This window comes from Panthera uncia, chromosome F1 (assembly GCF_023721935.1).
Source record: "Panthera uncia isolate 11264 chromosome F1, Puncia_PCG_1.0, whole genome shotgun sequence".
Taxonomy (NCBI): Eukaryota; Metazoa; Chordata; class Mammalia; order Carnivora; family Felidae; genus Panthera; species Panthera uncia.
The window spans coordinates 7,821,435-7,834,929 of record NC_064813.1 but is presented as its reverse complement, the minus strand read 5'-3'; the positions used below and the strand labels follow the sequence as shown (position 1 = coordinate 7,834,929).

The 13,495-nt window shown below is 39.2% G+C and overlaps 1 protein-coding gene across 2 annotated transcripts in view; it reads left to right on the top strand.

The window, feature by feature from the left end:
• WDR64 (WD repeat domain 64) overlaps positions 1 to 13,495 on the top strand; it is a 149,936-nt gene that overhangs the window by 8,035 nt on the left and 128,406 nt on the right. The window contains exons 3-4 of one of the 2 annotated variants that reach the window (XM_049633850.1): positions 10,357 to 10,459; positions 11,807 to 11,910. In XM_049633850.1, the coding sequence (XP_049489807.1) occupies positions 10,357 to 10,459; positions 11,807 to 11,910 (207 nt within the window). Of the gene's footprint in view, positions 1 to 10,356; positions 10,460 to 11,806; positions 11,911 to 13,495 lie in introns of those variants that run through there. The other variant, XM_049633852.1, reaches the window with a different exon arrangement.

The window sequence follows — 13,495 nt, the reverse complement described above, 5'->3', positions numbered from 1 at the left end:
ATTGGAAATGTTTATCTGAAGAATGCAATGTCAAATTCTTTACTGTCAACTAGCTCTACAGAGAAGTCAAATGTACAAAATGTCCCTTTTATTTGGGCACAAGTATAAATAGAGGCCTAGATATCAAATATGTGAATATTTGATATATTCATATATCTATATATATAATATATATATAATAAGTGAAATTATAAATTCACATATATATATAATATGTGAAATTATAAATTCAGCTAATTGTTAAAGCAAATATGTTTTATCCTCCAATTTTGAAAATATGCCTTAATAATGCCCTGGAAGTCCACGTTAGAATTTAAAATTCTCACACCTTGCAGTTTCACACTAAAATATAGAGACAAGGAGAGAGTTAGTGCCAGCCCACCTCCCTTAATTTTGCACCAATGGCCCCATCCCACATTATGGGGACCATGCATGCGCATATATGGATACCTCCAACCCATATGTCTAAGCTCCTTCTCCATCAACACTCTGCCTTGGGGACTCTTCAGTCCTAGGGGTGCACAAACCAGTGGTGTGTGGTCCACCCTCATGAGGATGTACCTAAAAGAGACTTGATGGGCCTGAAAGAAGGCTTGGAGTCCTTTAGGAAGGGAATTCTGGGGCCTCAGGAATCTAGGTCATGGTTTAAAAGTATGAACTCCTGGTGGACAATGGCCCCTTAGCATCATGAACTAGAGTGGACCCTCTAAAGCTGAGCTAACCAACAGTAGTCACAAGGGCTAGTTACATTTAAATTAAATTAAATTAAATTAAATTAACAATTCAACTCCTCAGTTGTGCTGATTACTTTTCTAGGGTTCAATATCCAATGAGGCCAGAGACTATCATATTGGATAGGAGAGATTACAGAAAAGTCTTGTCATTGCAGAAAGTTCAAATGGCTCTATAAGCGTAGGTCCCAGGGATGGATCTAAAAGCAAGATTGCAAGTGCAAAGGCGGTTGTTTTGTCCTTTTTAATCTACTAATTCAATAAAATAGAAGATAAGTATACAGGGCGCCTGGGTGGCTTGGTCGGTTAAGAGTCCGACTTCGGCTCAGGTCATGATCTCACGGTCCGTGAGTTTGAGCCCCGCGTTGGGCTCTGTGCTGATAGCTCAGAGCCTGGAGCCTGTTTCAGATTCTGTGTCTCCCTCTCTCTCTGCCCCTCCCCTGTTCATGCTCTGTCTCTCTCTGTCTCAAAAATAAATAAACGTTAAAAAAAATTTTGTTTTTTAAAAATAAAAAAAAAAGAAGATAAGTATACATATGAGCTATCTATCTATCTATCATCGATATCAACAAAAGCCCTTAACCACTGAAAGACTTAAAAAGTTTGAGAAATCAAATGAACACTAAAACAGTCAGTAATTTTTCAGGAATACAGAAATGGCTGTTTTTTTTCCTAAATCTTGTAAGTGTACAAAATGAACGTGTTTTTCCAAGGATCTGGGCTCAGTCACACTGTGTAAATCCTTTGGATATTGTCCCATCTATTGGTACCTTAAATTCTATGTCACTAAACTTTGAGTAGCCATGATGTTGACAATCATCCTTACTGTTCTCAATTTTTTAATGAATATTTCTCACACACTCAATGGTTCATGTGCTGGAATTTCTAATGCGATATTTTTGGATCCCTAAAAATATGCAAATGAGTATATAACAAATGATTCATGTTGGGGTGCCTGGTGGCTCAGTCGATTAAGCATCCAACTCTTGGTTTCAGCTCAAGCCATGATCTCACGTTTTCATGAGTTCGAGCCCTGTATTGGACTCTGCAATGATGGTGTGGAATCTGCTTAGGATTCTCTCCCTCTCTCTCTATTTCTCTCAAAATAAATAAATAAACTTAAAACAAAAACAAAACAAATGATTCACGTGAACATCAAATAATTTATGCATTTCAAGAAATAACAGAAGTCTGTTTATATTATATCACACACCTAGATTCAGGAAACCAATGCTCAAACCAATTAACTCTGGTTAATCCACTTACCTGGAGTTCTACTTTAACGGATAATTTGGCCTCTGTGTATTTTGTAGGGTTCTCTGTTTTGAAGAGAGAGAAATATGTTACAAATGATTTGTTGTAAATAAACAAAACACTCTTTTGTTCTTGAAATAAATGAATGAATGGATGAATTCAGTCAATCCAGATTGTTTCATTGTGTAGATGAGGAAATGCAACCTTGTTCTTTCCCACATCTACTCTCTCTTTCTCCTTTTCCTGACCTTTCCTGTTAGAACACCAGAATTAACTCACATTTGTTTTTTCAGACACCTCCTTTTTATGTTCTCATTTAATCTTCATGATAACCCCCCCCATGTAGATTATGGAAGATAATGTTATTACAATAATAAAGACGAGGACAATGAAACACAGAAAGGTTAATTGACTTACCTAAAGCCACAGAAAAAAATGAGTTTTGATCCTGGATCTGAGATTTTCTCCTTCTCTGTCCAGTAATTTCATATGACATTATTCAGTCACATCACTTGGGTCCTTATAAATCACACACAAGTTTAATACAAACACTTGTGACCAGCCTCTGCACACTGTATGTATATAAAGGATAATGAGGTTGGAGAAAATAGTTCAGGAAGCCTCTTTTATTGTTCTGTCATTTTCGTCACCAACTATCTGTGCCAATGCTCCTAAGAGGCATTTCTATTTTGAGCAATGTGACCTAACCTTTCTGAGCTTCAGATCCATCATCTGTAAAATGGAAATTCAGTGCTGGAAGATTAAGTTTTTTTCAGTTTGGATTACCATTTTTTTTTATCAGCCATTGTTAATCTTATCAGGTAATAAGAACTAGGTTTATTCTTTTAAAGTCAGGCACTGAATATACAAAACTGTTTTTGAATATAAATTTCTTTATGGTAGCAATGTCACAAAAAGGTACACTTTGTTTTTCTAGGTTTTTAGATGCAAATACACTTTTCCCCCTAGGTTTTAGATATAAACACAGTTGGAAAAATGGACATTTATAGAAGAGCAAAAAATTATAATTCAACTAAAACATCTAGATCTCCCTTTTTAATTTATAAGGAGGAAAAATTAGATATAAAGAGATCTAAAGTAATGTGATTATCTTAAATTTATCAAACTAGTCACTGGGAGATTCTGACACAACAACACAATGTTAGTCTATGTTTCCAGTGGGCGATTCACAAACACATTTTTTTTCTGGGAGCAGACTCAAACTAATTTTAAAAAGAGGCATGCAACACCATATGGAATGCCTATAACGGTGTTCTCCCAAAAGTGAATTTAAAGTGAGTTATTATAAATCTAAAACTGTTTCTGCTAACTTCAAAAATATTTTTTAAATGCTCCAGGGTAGGCTAAAAAAATAAGGTGCAGAGAGGCTTTTATTTTCTTCTGCTTTTTATTTTCTTTGAATGTTCTACATATTCCTTATGTAATCAGGAAAAGTATAGTTAAATAGATGAATCACTTAAAGCATGGAGCAAGTCCTTTAAATAACATAATTAAAAGAAAATTAATATTCTAATGCATTCTTAATAGTTATATAGTTATAAAGTACTCTAAGCATGTCACATGCACAATTACCTGTCTAAAATCTGAATTGTTATGCAAAAATTCTCAATAAGATACTAGCAAATCGAATTCAACAGCATATAAAAAGAATTATTCACCATGATCAAGTGGGATTCATTCCTGGGATGCAGGGCTGGTTCAACATTCGCAAATCAATCGACGTGATACATCACATTAATAAAAGAAAAGATAAGAACCATATGATCCCATCAATCAATGCAGAAAAAGCATGTGACAAAATTCAGCATCCTTTCTTAATAAAAATCCTCCAGAAAGTCGGGATAGAAGGAACATACTTAAACATCATAAAAGCCATTTATGAAAAGCCCACAGCTAACATCATCCTCAATGGGGAAAAACTGAGAGCTTTTTCCCTGAGATCAGGAACACGACAGGGATGTCCACTCACCACTGTTGTTTAACGTAGTGTTGGAAGTGCTAGCATCAGCAATAAGACAACAAAAGGAAATCAAAGGCATAAAAATTGGCAAAGATGAAGTCAAGCTTTTGCTTTTTGCAGATGACATGATACTATACATGGAAAATCCAATAGACTCTACCAAAAGTCTGCTAGAACTGATACATGAATTCAGCAAAGTCACAGGGTACAAAATCAATGTACAGAAATCAGTTGCATTCTTATACACTAATAATGAAGCAACAGAAAGACAAATAAAGAAACTGATCCCATTCACAATTGCACCAAGAAGTATAAAATACCTAGGAATAAACCTAACCAAAGATGTAAAAGATCTGTATGCTGAAAACTATAGAAAGCTTATGAAGGAAATTGAAGAAGATATAAAGAAATGGAAAAATATTCCATGCTCATGGGTTGAAAAATTAATATTGTCAAAATGTCAATATTACCCAAAGCTATCTACACAATCAATGCAATCCCAATCAAAATTGCACCAGCATTCTTCTCGAAGCTAGAACAAGCGATCCTAAAATTCATATGGAACCACAAAAGGCCCCGAATAGCCAAAGTAATTTTGAAGAAGAAGACCAAAGCAGGAGGCACCACAACCCCAGACTTTAGCCTCTACTACAAAGCTGTCATCATCAAGACAGCATGGTATTGGCACAAAAACAGACACATAGACCAATGGAATAGAATAGAAACCCCAGAACCAGACCCACAAACGTATGGCCAACTAATCTTTGACAAAGCAGGAAAGAACATCCGATGGAAAAAAGACAGTCTCTTTAACAAATGGTGCTGGACAGCAACATGCAGAAGGTTGAAACTAGACCACTTTCTCACACCATTCACAAAAATAAACTCAAAATGGATAAAGGACCTGAATGTGAGACAGGAAACCATCAAAACCCTAGAGGAGAAAACAGGAAAAGACCTCTCTGACCTCAGCCTCAGCAATTTCTTACTTGACACATCTCCAAAGGCAAGGGAATTAAAAGCAAAAATGAATTACTGGGACCTTATGAAGATAAAAAGCTTCTGCACAGCAAAGGAAACAACCAACAAAACTAAAAGGCAACCAACGGAATGGGAAAAGATATTTGCAAATGACATATCGGACAAAGGGCTAGTATCCAAAATCTATAAAGAGCTCACCAAACTCCACACCCAAAAAACAAATAATCCAGTGAAGAAATGGGCAGAAAACATGAATAGACACTTCTCTAAAGAAGACATCTGGATGACCAACAGGCACATGAAAAGATGCTCAACATCGCTCCTCATCAGGGAAATACAAATCAAAACCACACTCAGATATCACCTCATGCCAGTCAGAATGGCCAAAATGAACAAATCAGGAGACTATAGATGCTGGAGAGGATGTGGAGAAACGGGAACCCTCCTGCACTGTTGGTGGGAATGCAAACTGGTGCAGCCGCTCTGGAAAACAGTGTGGAGGTTCCTCAGAAAATTAAAAATAGACCTACCCCATGACCCAGCAGTAGCACTGCTAGGAATTTACCCAAGGGATACAGGAGTACTGATACATAGGGGCACTTGTACCCCAATGTTTTAGCAGCACTCTCAACAATAGCCAAATTGTGGAAAGAGCCTAAATGTCCATCAACTGATGAATGGATAGAGAAATTGTGGTTTATATACACAATGGAATACTACGTGGCAATGAGAAAGAATGAAATATGGCCCTTTGTAGCAACGTGGATGGAACTGGAGAGTGTGATGCTAAGTGAAATAAGCCATACAGAGAAAGACAGATACCATATGGTTTCACTCTTATGTGGATCCTAAGAAACTTAACAGAAACCCGTGGGGGAGGGGAAGTAAAAAAAAAAAAAAAAAAAAAGAGGTTAGAGTGGGAGAGAACCAAAGCATAAGAGACTCTTAAACACTGAGAACAAACTGAGGGTTGATGGGGGGTGGGAGGGAGGGGAGGGTGGGTGATGGGTATTGAGGAGGGCACCTTTTGGGATGAGCACTGGGTGTTGTATGGAATCCAATTTGACAATAAATTCAAAAAAAAAAATCTGAATTGTTGAAAGAGAAATTTGACATCCTTGAGGCTATAGATCATCATACGAAAGATGTTTTCTGCTCTTTAAAAACATTACAAACATTGAAACATTTCCTTTCAAAATGTAAAGCTTTAGCTGTCTCCTTTTTTTTATTATTTTATTTTATTTTTTTTTTTTGAGAGAAAGAGACACAGTATGAGCAGGAGAAGGGCAGAGAGAGAGACACAGAGAGAGGGGGAGACACAGAATCCGAAGCAGGTTCCAGTCTCTGGCTGTCTGCACAGATCCTGACCTGGGGCTTGAACTCACGAACTGTGAGATCATGACCTGAGCTGAAGTCGGGCACTCAACCGACTGACTCACCCAGGCTCCCCTTTACCTGTCTCTTCTGAAGGAGTTTATCTGGTAGAAAGGCTCTTAAATTTTTCCTCAGAAAATTGTAATTTTTAGGATCCTTTGGAAATCACTTATGGTAAGCATTGTACTATTGTGTAACATTATAAGAAAAAGTAGCACAATTTGTCATTTATAAGAGCAGATGCCCTGCAAGAGGGCACGTACCTATCTACAGATGTGACTATAAAACACACATATGACTGACTGCATGGTCAATGTGCTATCTGTGCAGGTAGCAGGGGTGCCCAGTGGACAGGTTTCAGCTAGTAAAGAGGACACCTGAGCTCTGCTTCCCATACTGTCTCATAAAATTGGGAATGATATTTACTCAAATGTTGACTTCGATTCAGTTCCTACCCAGCACGTGGTGCAATCTAGGTACTTTCTAATCTTCTGAATTCCTAAGTAATCCAATCATGATTCCCTCATCTGATTCTGACACCAAAGCATAAGTTTGGGGAATTATTAGTATTTTACAGATGGGAAAACTCAGGCACAGAGAAATGAAAGAATGTGCCTGAGGTCACATGACCTGTAGGTTTGGAACCTGCATTTGGACCTAAGTGCTAGTCTAAAGCACCAGTGTGGCCCCTCAAAGGACATCCTCCCACATCTGTTCTCAGACATTTAGCAGATATGTTCTCACTATCTCTGTACGAATTACACCAAAATTGCAAATTGAGTTAAATGGCTATCTGTAAACTGCTTTTAAAATATAGGTATCATACAACACCCAGTGCTCATTCCCTCTCCCCCATCTCCTATCCACCCTCAGGTTGTTCTCTGTATTTAAGAATCTCTTGTGGTTTGCCTCCCTCCCTCTCTGTTCATAACTATCTTTTCCCCTTCTTGTTCTGTTAAGTTTCTGTTAAGTTTCTCAAGATCCACATATGAGTGAAAACAGATCTGTCACTCTCTGACTGACTCATTTCACTCAGCATACCTTCCAGTTCCATCCTTGTTGCTGCAAAATGGCATGATTTCGTTGTTTCTCATTGCCAAGTAGTATTCCATTGTATATATAAGCCAATTTGACAATAAATTATATTCATAAAAAAATAAAATTATAAAATCAAATATAAGTATCATAGACACATAGAACGTTGTTTCAAATTAGGTGACAACAGATATGTGTGCAGTTCTCCTACCCCTGCGAAAAACTGGAATTCATCAGCACAGAAATAACATCATTAACATCATCATTTCACATTATTATCTAAAATTAATCTCACACTATTATCTGGAGTTAAATTGGTTGCTAGTGTTTGTCATTTTTTGTTGTATTTTGCACAAGTAATTTAAGTTATACTGAACTGCATTTTTATTTATTTTACTTATTGTTTAACGTTCATTTATTTATTTGGGAAGAGAGAGAGAGAGAAGAGTGGGGGAAGAGACAGAAAGAGAGACAGAGAGAGAGAGAGAATCCCAAGCAGGTTCCACATTCAGTACAGAGCCCGATGCGGGACTCAATCTCAGTAACCATGAGATCCTTAGTCGAAATCCAGAGTCGGACACTAAACAAACTGAGCCACTCAGCACCTCAGAACTGCATTTTTAAAATGAAGATATGATAGAATTCTAAAGGTGCCCCCCCACCAAGATTCCTGTGCCCTGGTTATGCAATCACACAGTGATTTAGGTACTGCCACAAAAGGATTTTGCAAATGCAATTAATGTTACTAATCAGCTGAATTAAAATAGGGAGATTATCCTGGGTTTTCTGTGTGGGCCCCATGTAATCACAGGAATCCTTATAAACAGAAGTGGATGGCAAAGGGGCTTCCAGATGCAAGGGGGATTTGAGGGGCCATTGCTGGTGTGAAACGGAGGGCCCATGTCCTCGTCTGAAGAGAGGCCTCTGGGCACTAAATGCAGCCCCAGCTCAGCCAGCAAGGAAACAGGGACCTCAGGCCAACGACCTGAATGAGCTTATAACAGATTCCTCCCAAGACTTCAATAAAGAACACGTCTCTATGGATATCTGGGTTTTAGCCCATCAAGACCCATGTTGGCCTTCCATGGAGCTATGAGCCACTAACTGGGTGTTGGTTGAAGTCCCTATGTTTGTAGTCACTTGTTTTGGTAGCAGCAGCAAACGGGGAGAAAGGGGAAAGGTGTCAAAATTCAAAAAGAGTGTGTCTGCTGTTACAACTACGGAAAACCAATATGCAGCTGTAAGAGGAACTCAAGTTCAACAGCAGTGGGAGGAGTTACAGCACTTGGAGCAGAAAGGTGGAGATGAGAAAAGCAAGACAGGGACTAAGAGTTATTTCCCATAATTGCCCTTCGGAGGTTTGTGGTATTTGTGTTTTTAAGATGTGCAACATCTGAACATGCTGAAAGGAAGTCTGGAGAAAGGGAGAAAGAGGGACTGATAAGGGGAGAGGTGACAAGCTCTGAGGGTGGCATGGATGCAGAGAGCAGGTGGAGAGATTAAGACAGGAGAAACACATCTTCCTCCGAAAGGGATGGAAAGGAGAAAGGGCATGTCCAAACCCAGGTTGGGTTTGTACATAGGGTGGCAAGAAATGCTGGGGAAACTTTTGCTTGGGGCTTGCACTGTCATTTGAAGTGGGAGGTGAGGGCAGCTGTTGAAAGTGAAATGATGGTGGGCGTGTGTTTGGGACATGAATGCAGCAAGCTGGACACTGGTGCTGTGCACCATGAGCCAGATCAGCTAGAGAAGCACGGGATGACAGTCACCAAAGCCCCAGGAAGGTGGAGCTCCTCAACGATTGGTGGCCGCGTCCAGCAGGCTGGGAGGTTTTCTCTGGGGGTGACCAGCCCCAGTGGTGTGGGTGCAAGGCACACAAGGGGTCGTATTTACCCAGCAGTGGGGGTTCGATTCCTCCCTCTTCTCTCCTTCCTTCCTTCCTTCCTTCCTTCACTCCTTCCTTCTTCCCTTTTGTCCATGCATTATACGTGTGTATCAAGTGCAGCAGAAACCATAAATCATATGGTTTATGATTGCATAATCATTTCATAATGAAATCATAAATTTCAGAGTTACTCCAAAAAATAAAGCCAGAGAAATATTCTGTGTCATTAGTTTATTTGAATCATACTTCTGCTTATTCATAAGACAATTTAAGGAAGCTATCTAATTTTTCAAATTCCTTGGAATTACATAATTTGACAATTTATTCACAAATAAAGACTACTTTTCCTCCCCAGGATTCTTTCCTAGTAATTTATTTTCATGCCTACAGACTAGGATTTGGAAAGGTTAAATAGAGAAACTGCACTGTCTCTTAAATGCAAAACTTCCCTGAGTAGGGATAAAAAACTTGCCCAGGAAGATTTATGGAAAATGGGCAAGAGTAGCCATTTGAGAGTGGCCAAAATCAATGTTAAGATTCTCGGTTGGGACCCTGTATGATGATGGCTGATTTGGCTTCCAGACAAAAGTTAGCTCCTAAAAGAACTATCAGTCTGAGCGAGGACACCAGCCTGGTACACCAATTCATCCATCAGAAAGAAGAATCAGGGGGCACCCGGGTGGCTCAGTCAGTTAAGTGTACGACTTCAGCTCAGGTCATGATCTCACGGTATGTGAGTTCGAGCCCTGCATCAGGCTCTGTGCTGACAGCTCGGAGCCTGGAGCCTGCTTTGAATTCTGTGTCTCCCTCTCTCTCTGCCCCTCCCCCCTCATGCTCTGTCCCTCTGTCTCTGAAAAATGAATAAGCCTTAAAAATTAAAAAAAAAAAAGAAAAGAAAAATCAGTAACTGTTCAAAAATCATGCACCATCAGCACATGGGGTGTTGAACATAATTAACTACCTTCTCTTGCTATGGGCTATGCACTGGCATTTATAAAGCAAGGTGTTGACTATTCATCCAAATTAAACTTTAAATTTAACCAACATCAAATCTGTGACTTTACAGCCAACTTTGAGATCTTCTACATGTTTACGTGTGTTCTTTGGCATTTTAGATCTTTGGATACTTCTCCTCTGAAGAAGATGCTCTTGCTTCCCAGATGGATGAAGACAATTTGGTTTTCCTTGTTTCTAGAAAACAGCGAGTTGTCATTTCAGGTGATATTTTTAATTTCTTTTCCAAATCAATATGGGTTTTAATATTTTCTCAAAAGTAAATATTGAGAGTAAAATAGAAATTGTAGCTGAGGTTAGGTTTGAAATATGATCATTGCTCTGAGGGACCCTAAATAAAGAATGTTGGGGGAAAATAATTCACATTTTTCTGGAAAGGTTCATATCTCAAGTGAGTGCAAGCTCTGTACGATGGCACCTCAATACCGTATGCCCAAGCACAAGATGAAATCACATTTCCTTTAAAATTTTCTGAAATTTCATTTTTTTAAGTAATTAGAACTCCTTCCTACACTTCCCTTAATTATCACATGGAAGTTTAACCCTGTATCTCTAAAACTGTGAACTTGGGCCAATCACAGAGGAGGGTCATCTCAGCATAGAAGTCTCAAGAACATACGTCATTTCTTTTTAAATTTGAGCCTGGGACCCATCCCTCCCCACTGTTGACACTTTGGGTTTTCTTTCCTTTCTTCCCTCTGGGGAGGAAGAAGCCCACAAGGAGGAAGGCAAACCCCAGAATCTGCCCCTGCCCTCCATTTCATCCCAGACATTCTGAGATGAAGCATGTAGTCTAAGTCGCATCTGGTGTCTCTTTAAAAAGCACCTGAACTTCCTGCAGTCACTTGTGAACCAAGCCCACCTTTGTCTTCCAACCTTCCTCAGCCCGACCCTTGGACCTCACCAGAGCCCATCATCAGGCCATGGAAACGATCATCAGACAACTGAAGCTAGGCAGCTGTCCCAGCTGCATATATGTGGTTTTATCAATTCAGTACATAGGCAAAGGAAAATGAAAGTGTCCAACGTTGTTTTCAAAACAAAGTAAAAACTAATGAACAAAAAAAAAAAAAAAAAAAAGAAAAGAAAAAAACCTTAACAGTATTAAGGTGGTTTCATTCTTTTATGCTGGAAAGCCTGAGATCATATTAGACTTTTATTCTGTGTAAACCATGAGGGTGACAGTTCAAAGAAAGGATTCCTGAAAGATGTGGAAATCTCAAAATGGAATGATTCCAAAAGATGTTTGGAAAACACATTCTCTGTAAAATATACATTTTCTGTAAAATATGTGCCAGGGGCATGAGCATATACACATTTTCTCTGGGAATCCATGCACCACATTGAATTGGAAAGGGTTACAGGTTCAGTTTAGTATCTCTGGGGATAATTAAAAAGTAACACTTGCTGGTTTTTATGGTTTTATTCTACTTTACTTTTTCAGCAAAAAGGTAAAAAAGATGCTTTACTCTTTCTTTAAAAACAAACCTAACAAATTAGTTTTAGGATCTTTAGTGCTGGGAGATGAAATGAATATTATGTTGTTGACAGGTAGTAGAAGACGGGATGTGATTAAATGCATCGTCAAGATCCCTCAGTTCGATTTACTAGTAACAGCTTCTCAGAAAGGATTAATAACAGTCTTTAATAGCCAGGTAATTTGAAAGTTGGATTCTTCCCTCTTCTCACCCTTCCATCCTTCCTTCACTTCCTTCCTTCCTTCCTCCTTCCCTTCCTCCTTCTTTCTTTCCTTCCTTCCATCCATCCTCCTTCCTTCCTCCCTCCCTCCTTCCTTTCTTTCTTCCTCCTTTTTTCTTTCCTTCCTTCCTTCCTTCCTCCTTATTTCCTCCCTCTCTCCTTCCATCCTTCCTTCCTTCTTCTCTTTTGTCTATGTGTTGTAGACACATATGTCTCAGGTGCAGCAGAATCCATAAGCCATATTTCGGAGTTACTCCAAAAAGTAAGCCAGATGTCACTAAAATAAGGAGATTGCCAAGTTTTGGAGCAATTGCTGAGATTTTGGTAACTGCGTCTGGCAGTCTTCCTCAGGGAGTCTTACTGAACCATGTGGCATCAGCACAATTAAAGGATGATCCTTCAAAATTTCTCAGATAAAATCAGAAAAATTCACAAGCCACGTGATTTTGTCATAATCTTAACAAGTACAGAAGGTCCCAACAACAACCTTGGACGTGGAGTTAAAAGGTGGCTCATATTCCGGCTCCTCTGTTTTACCAGCTATGCTGTTAAATAGGAAACTTAATGAGCTGGCTTACATGTTTTCATGTCTCTTTCACGTTTACAAAATGAAACACCCAGACGGGTCTTCCCTCCCTCGGAGGGCTGTGGGGGAGGTAAATGAGATAATGAACACAGAAGCACTTTATGAACGATAAGTACCCCTGCTCTTTACAATTATTGTCACTCAGTGCTAAATTTGTAGGTTTCAGGCTTCCACTTTCAAACTAGGAGAGATTTTACTGCAATATATAATGTTACAAACTACACAGTGTTTCACTATAACATTGAAAGGAATGGTGTTAAATATCGAAAGCAAATAATTCCACCTATTGGTTCATTTTCAACTAGCGACAAGCTTTATACGAGTAGAATATATTTAAAAGAACCATCCCATGATTACAGTTTCAACAGTAGTGGTTAGCCCTTCAGTGATCAGAGCAGCTGGGTTCTGGCAGTGGAGAAGGCTGCCGGGTCCCTGAGGAGGTGTGGTGGCAGGTGCCTGGTGGGGGATGCGGAGCTTGGCTGCCCTGCCCAGCAGGGCCCTTGTCATCTGGCACCTGGGCATGTTACTTATAACCTCCACGCCCGACTCCTCTCAGAACCTGAGAACTTTTCTCCTGAGGTAGCTGTGCTATTGGCAGGAGTTAACACATACAAAGTGCTTGTTTGGCATCACTGTAAGTGCTCAGGAAGTATTGGCTGTTACAATTATGGACAAATAGTGTGAAAACAGAAATGGATTGCCTCATATAAATATGAAAGCTTTTCTCCACCTCTTTTTCTCCCTGGTGCCTTCTAATTTTTTAGCTTTATTTCCTCAAAAATAGAGTAAGACGATACGTAAAGAAGAACATGAGAAGGAAAATAATGAACTTCATAGTGAAATGGTTCAGGATTATGTGAAATAAGCGAGGCGGCATTTTCCTATTTCCGGAGACATCACACCCATACGTGCATGCATGTGAGCACACACACTCATTCACACGTTTATAGATGAAC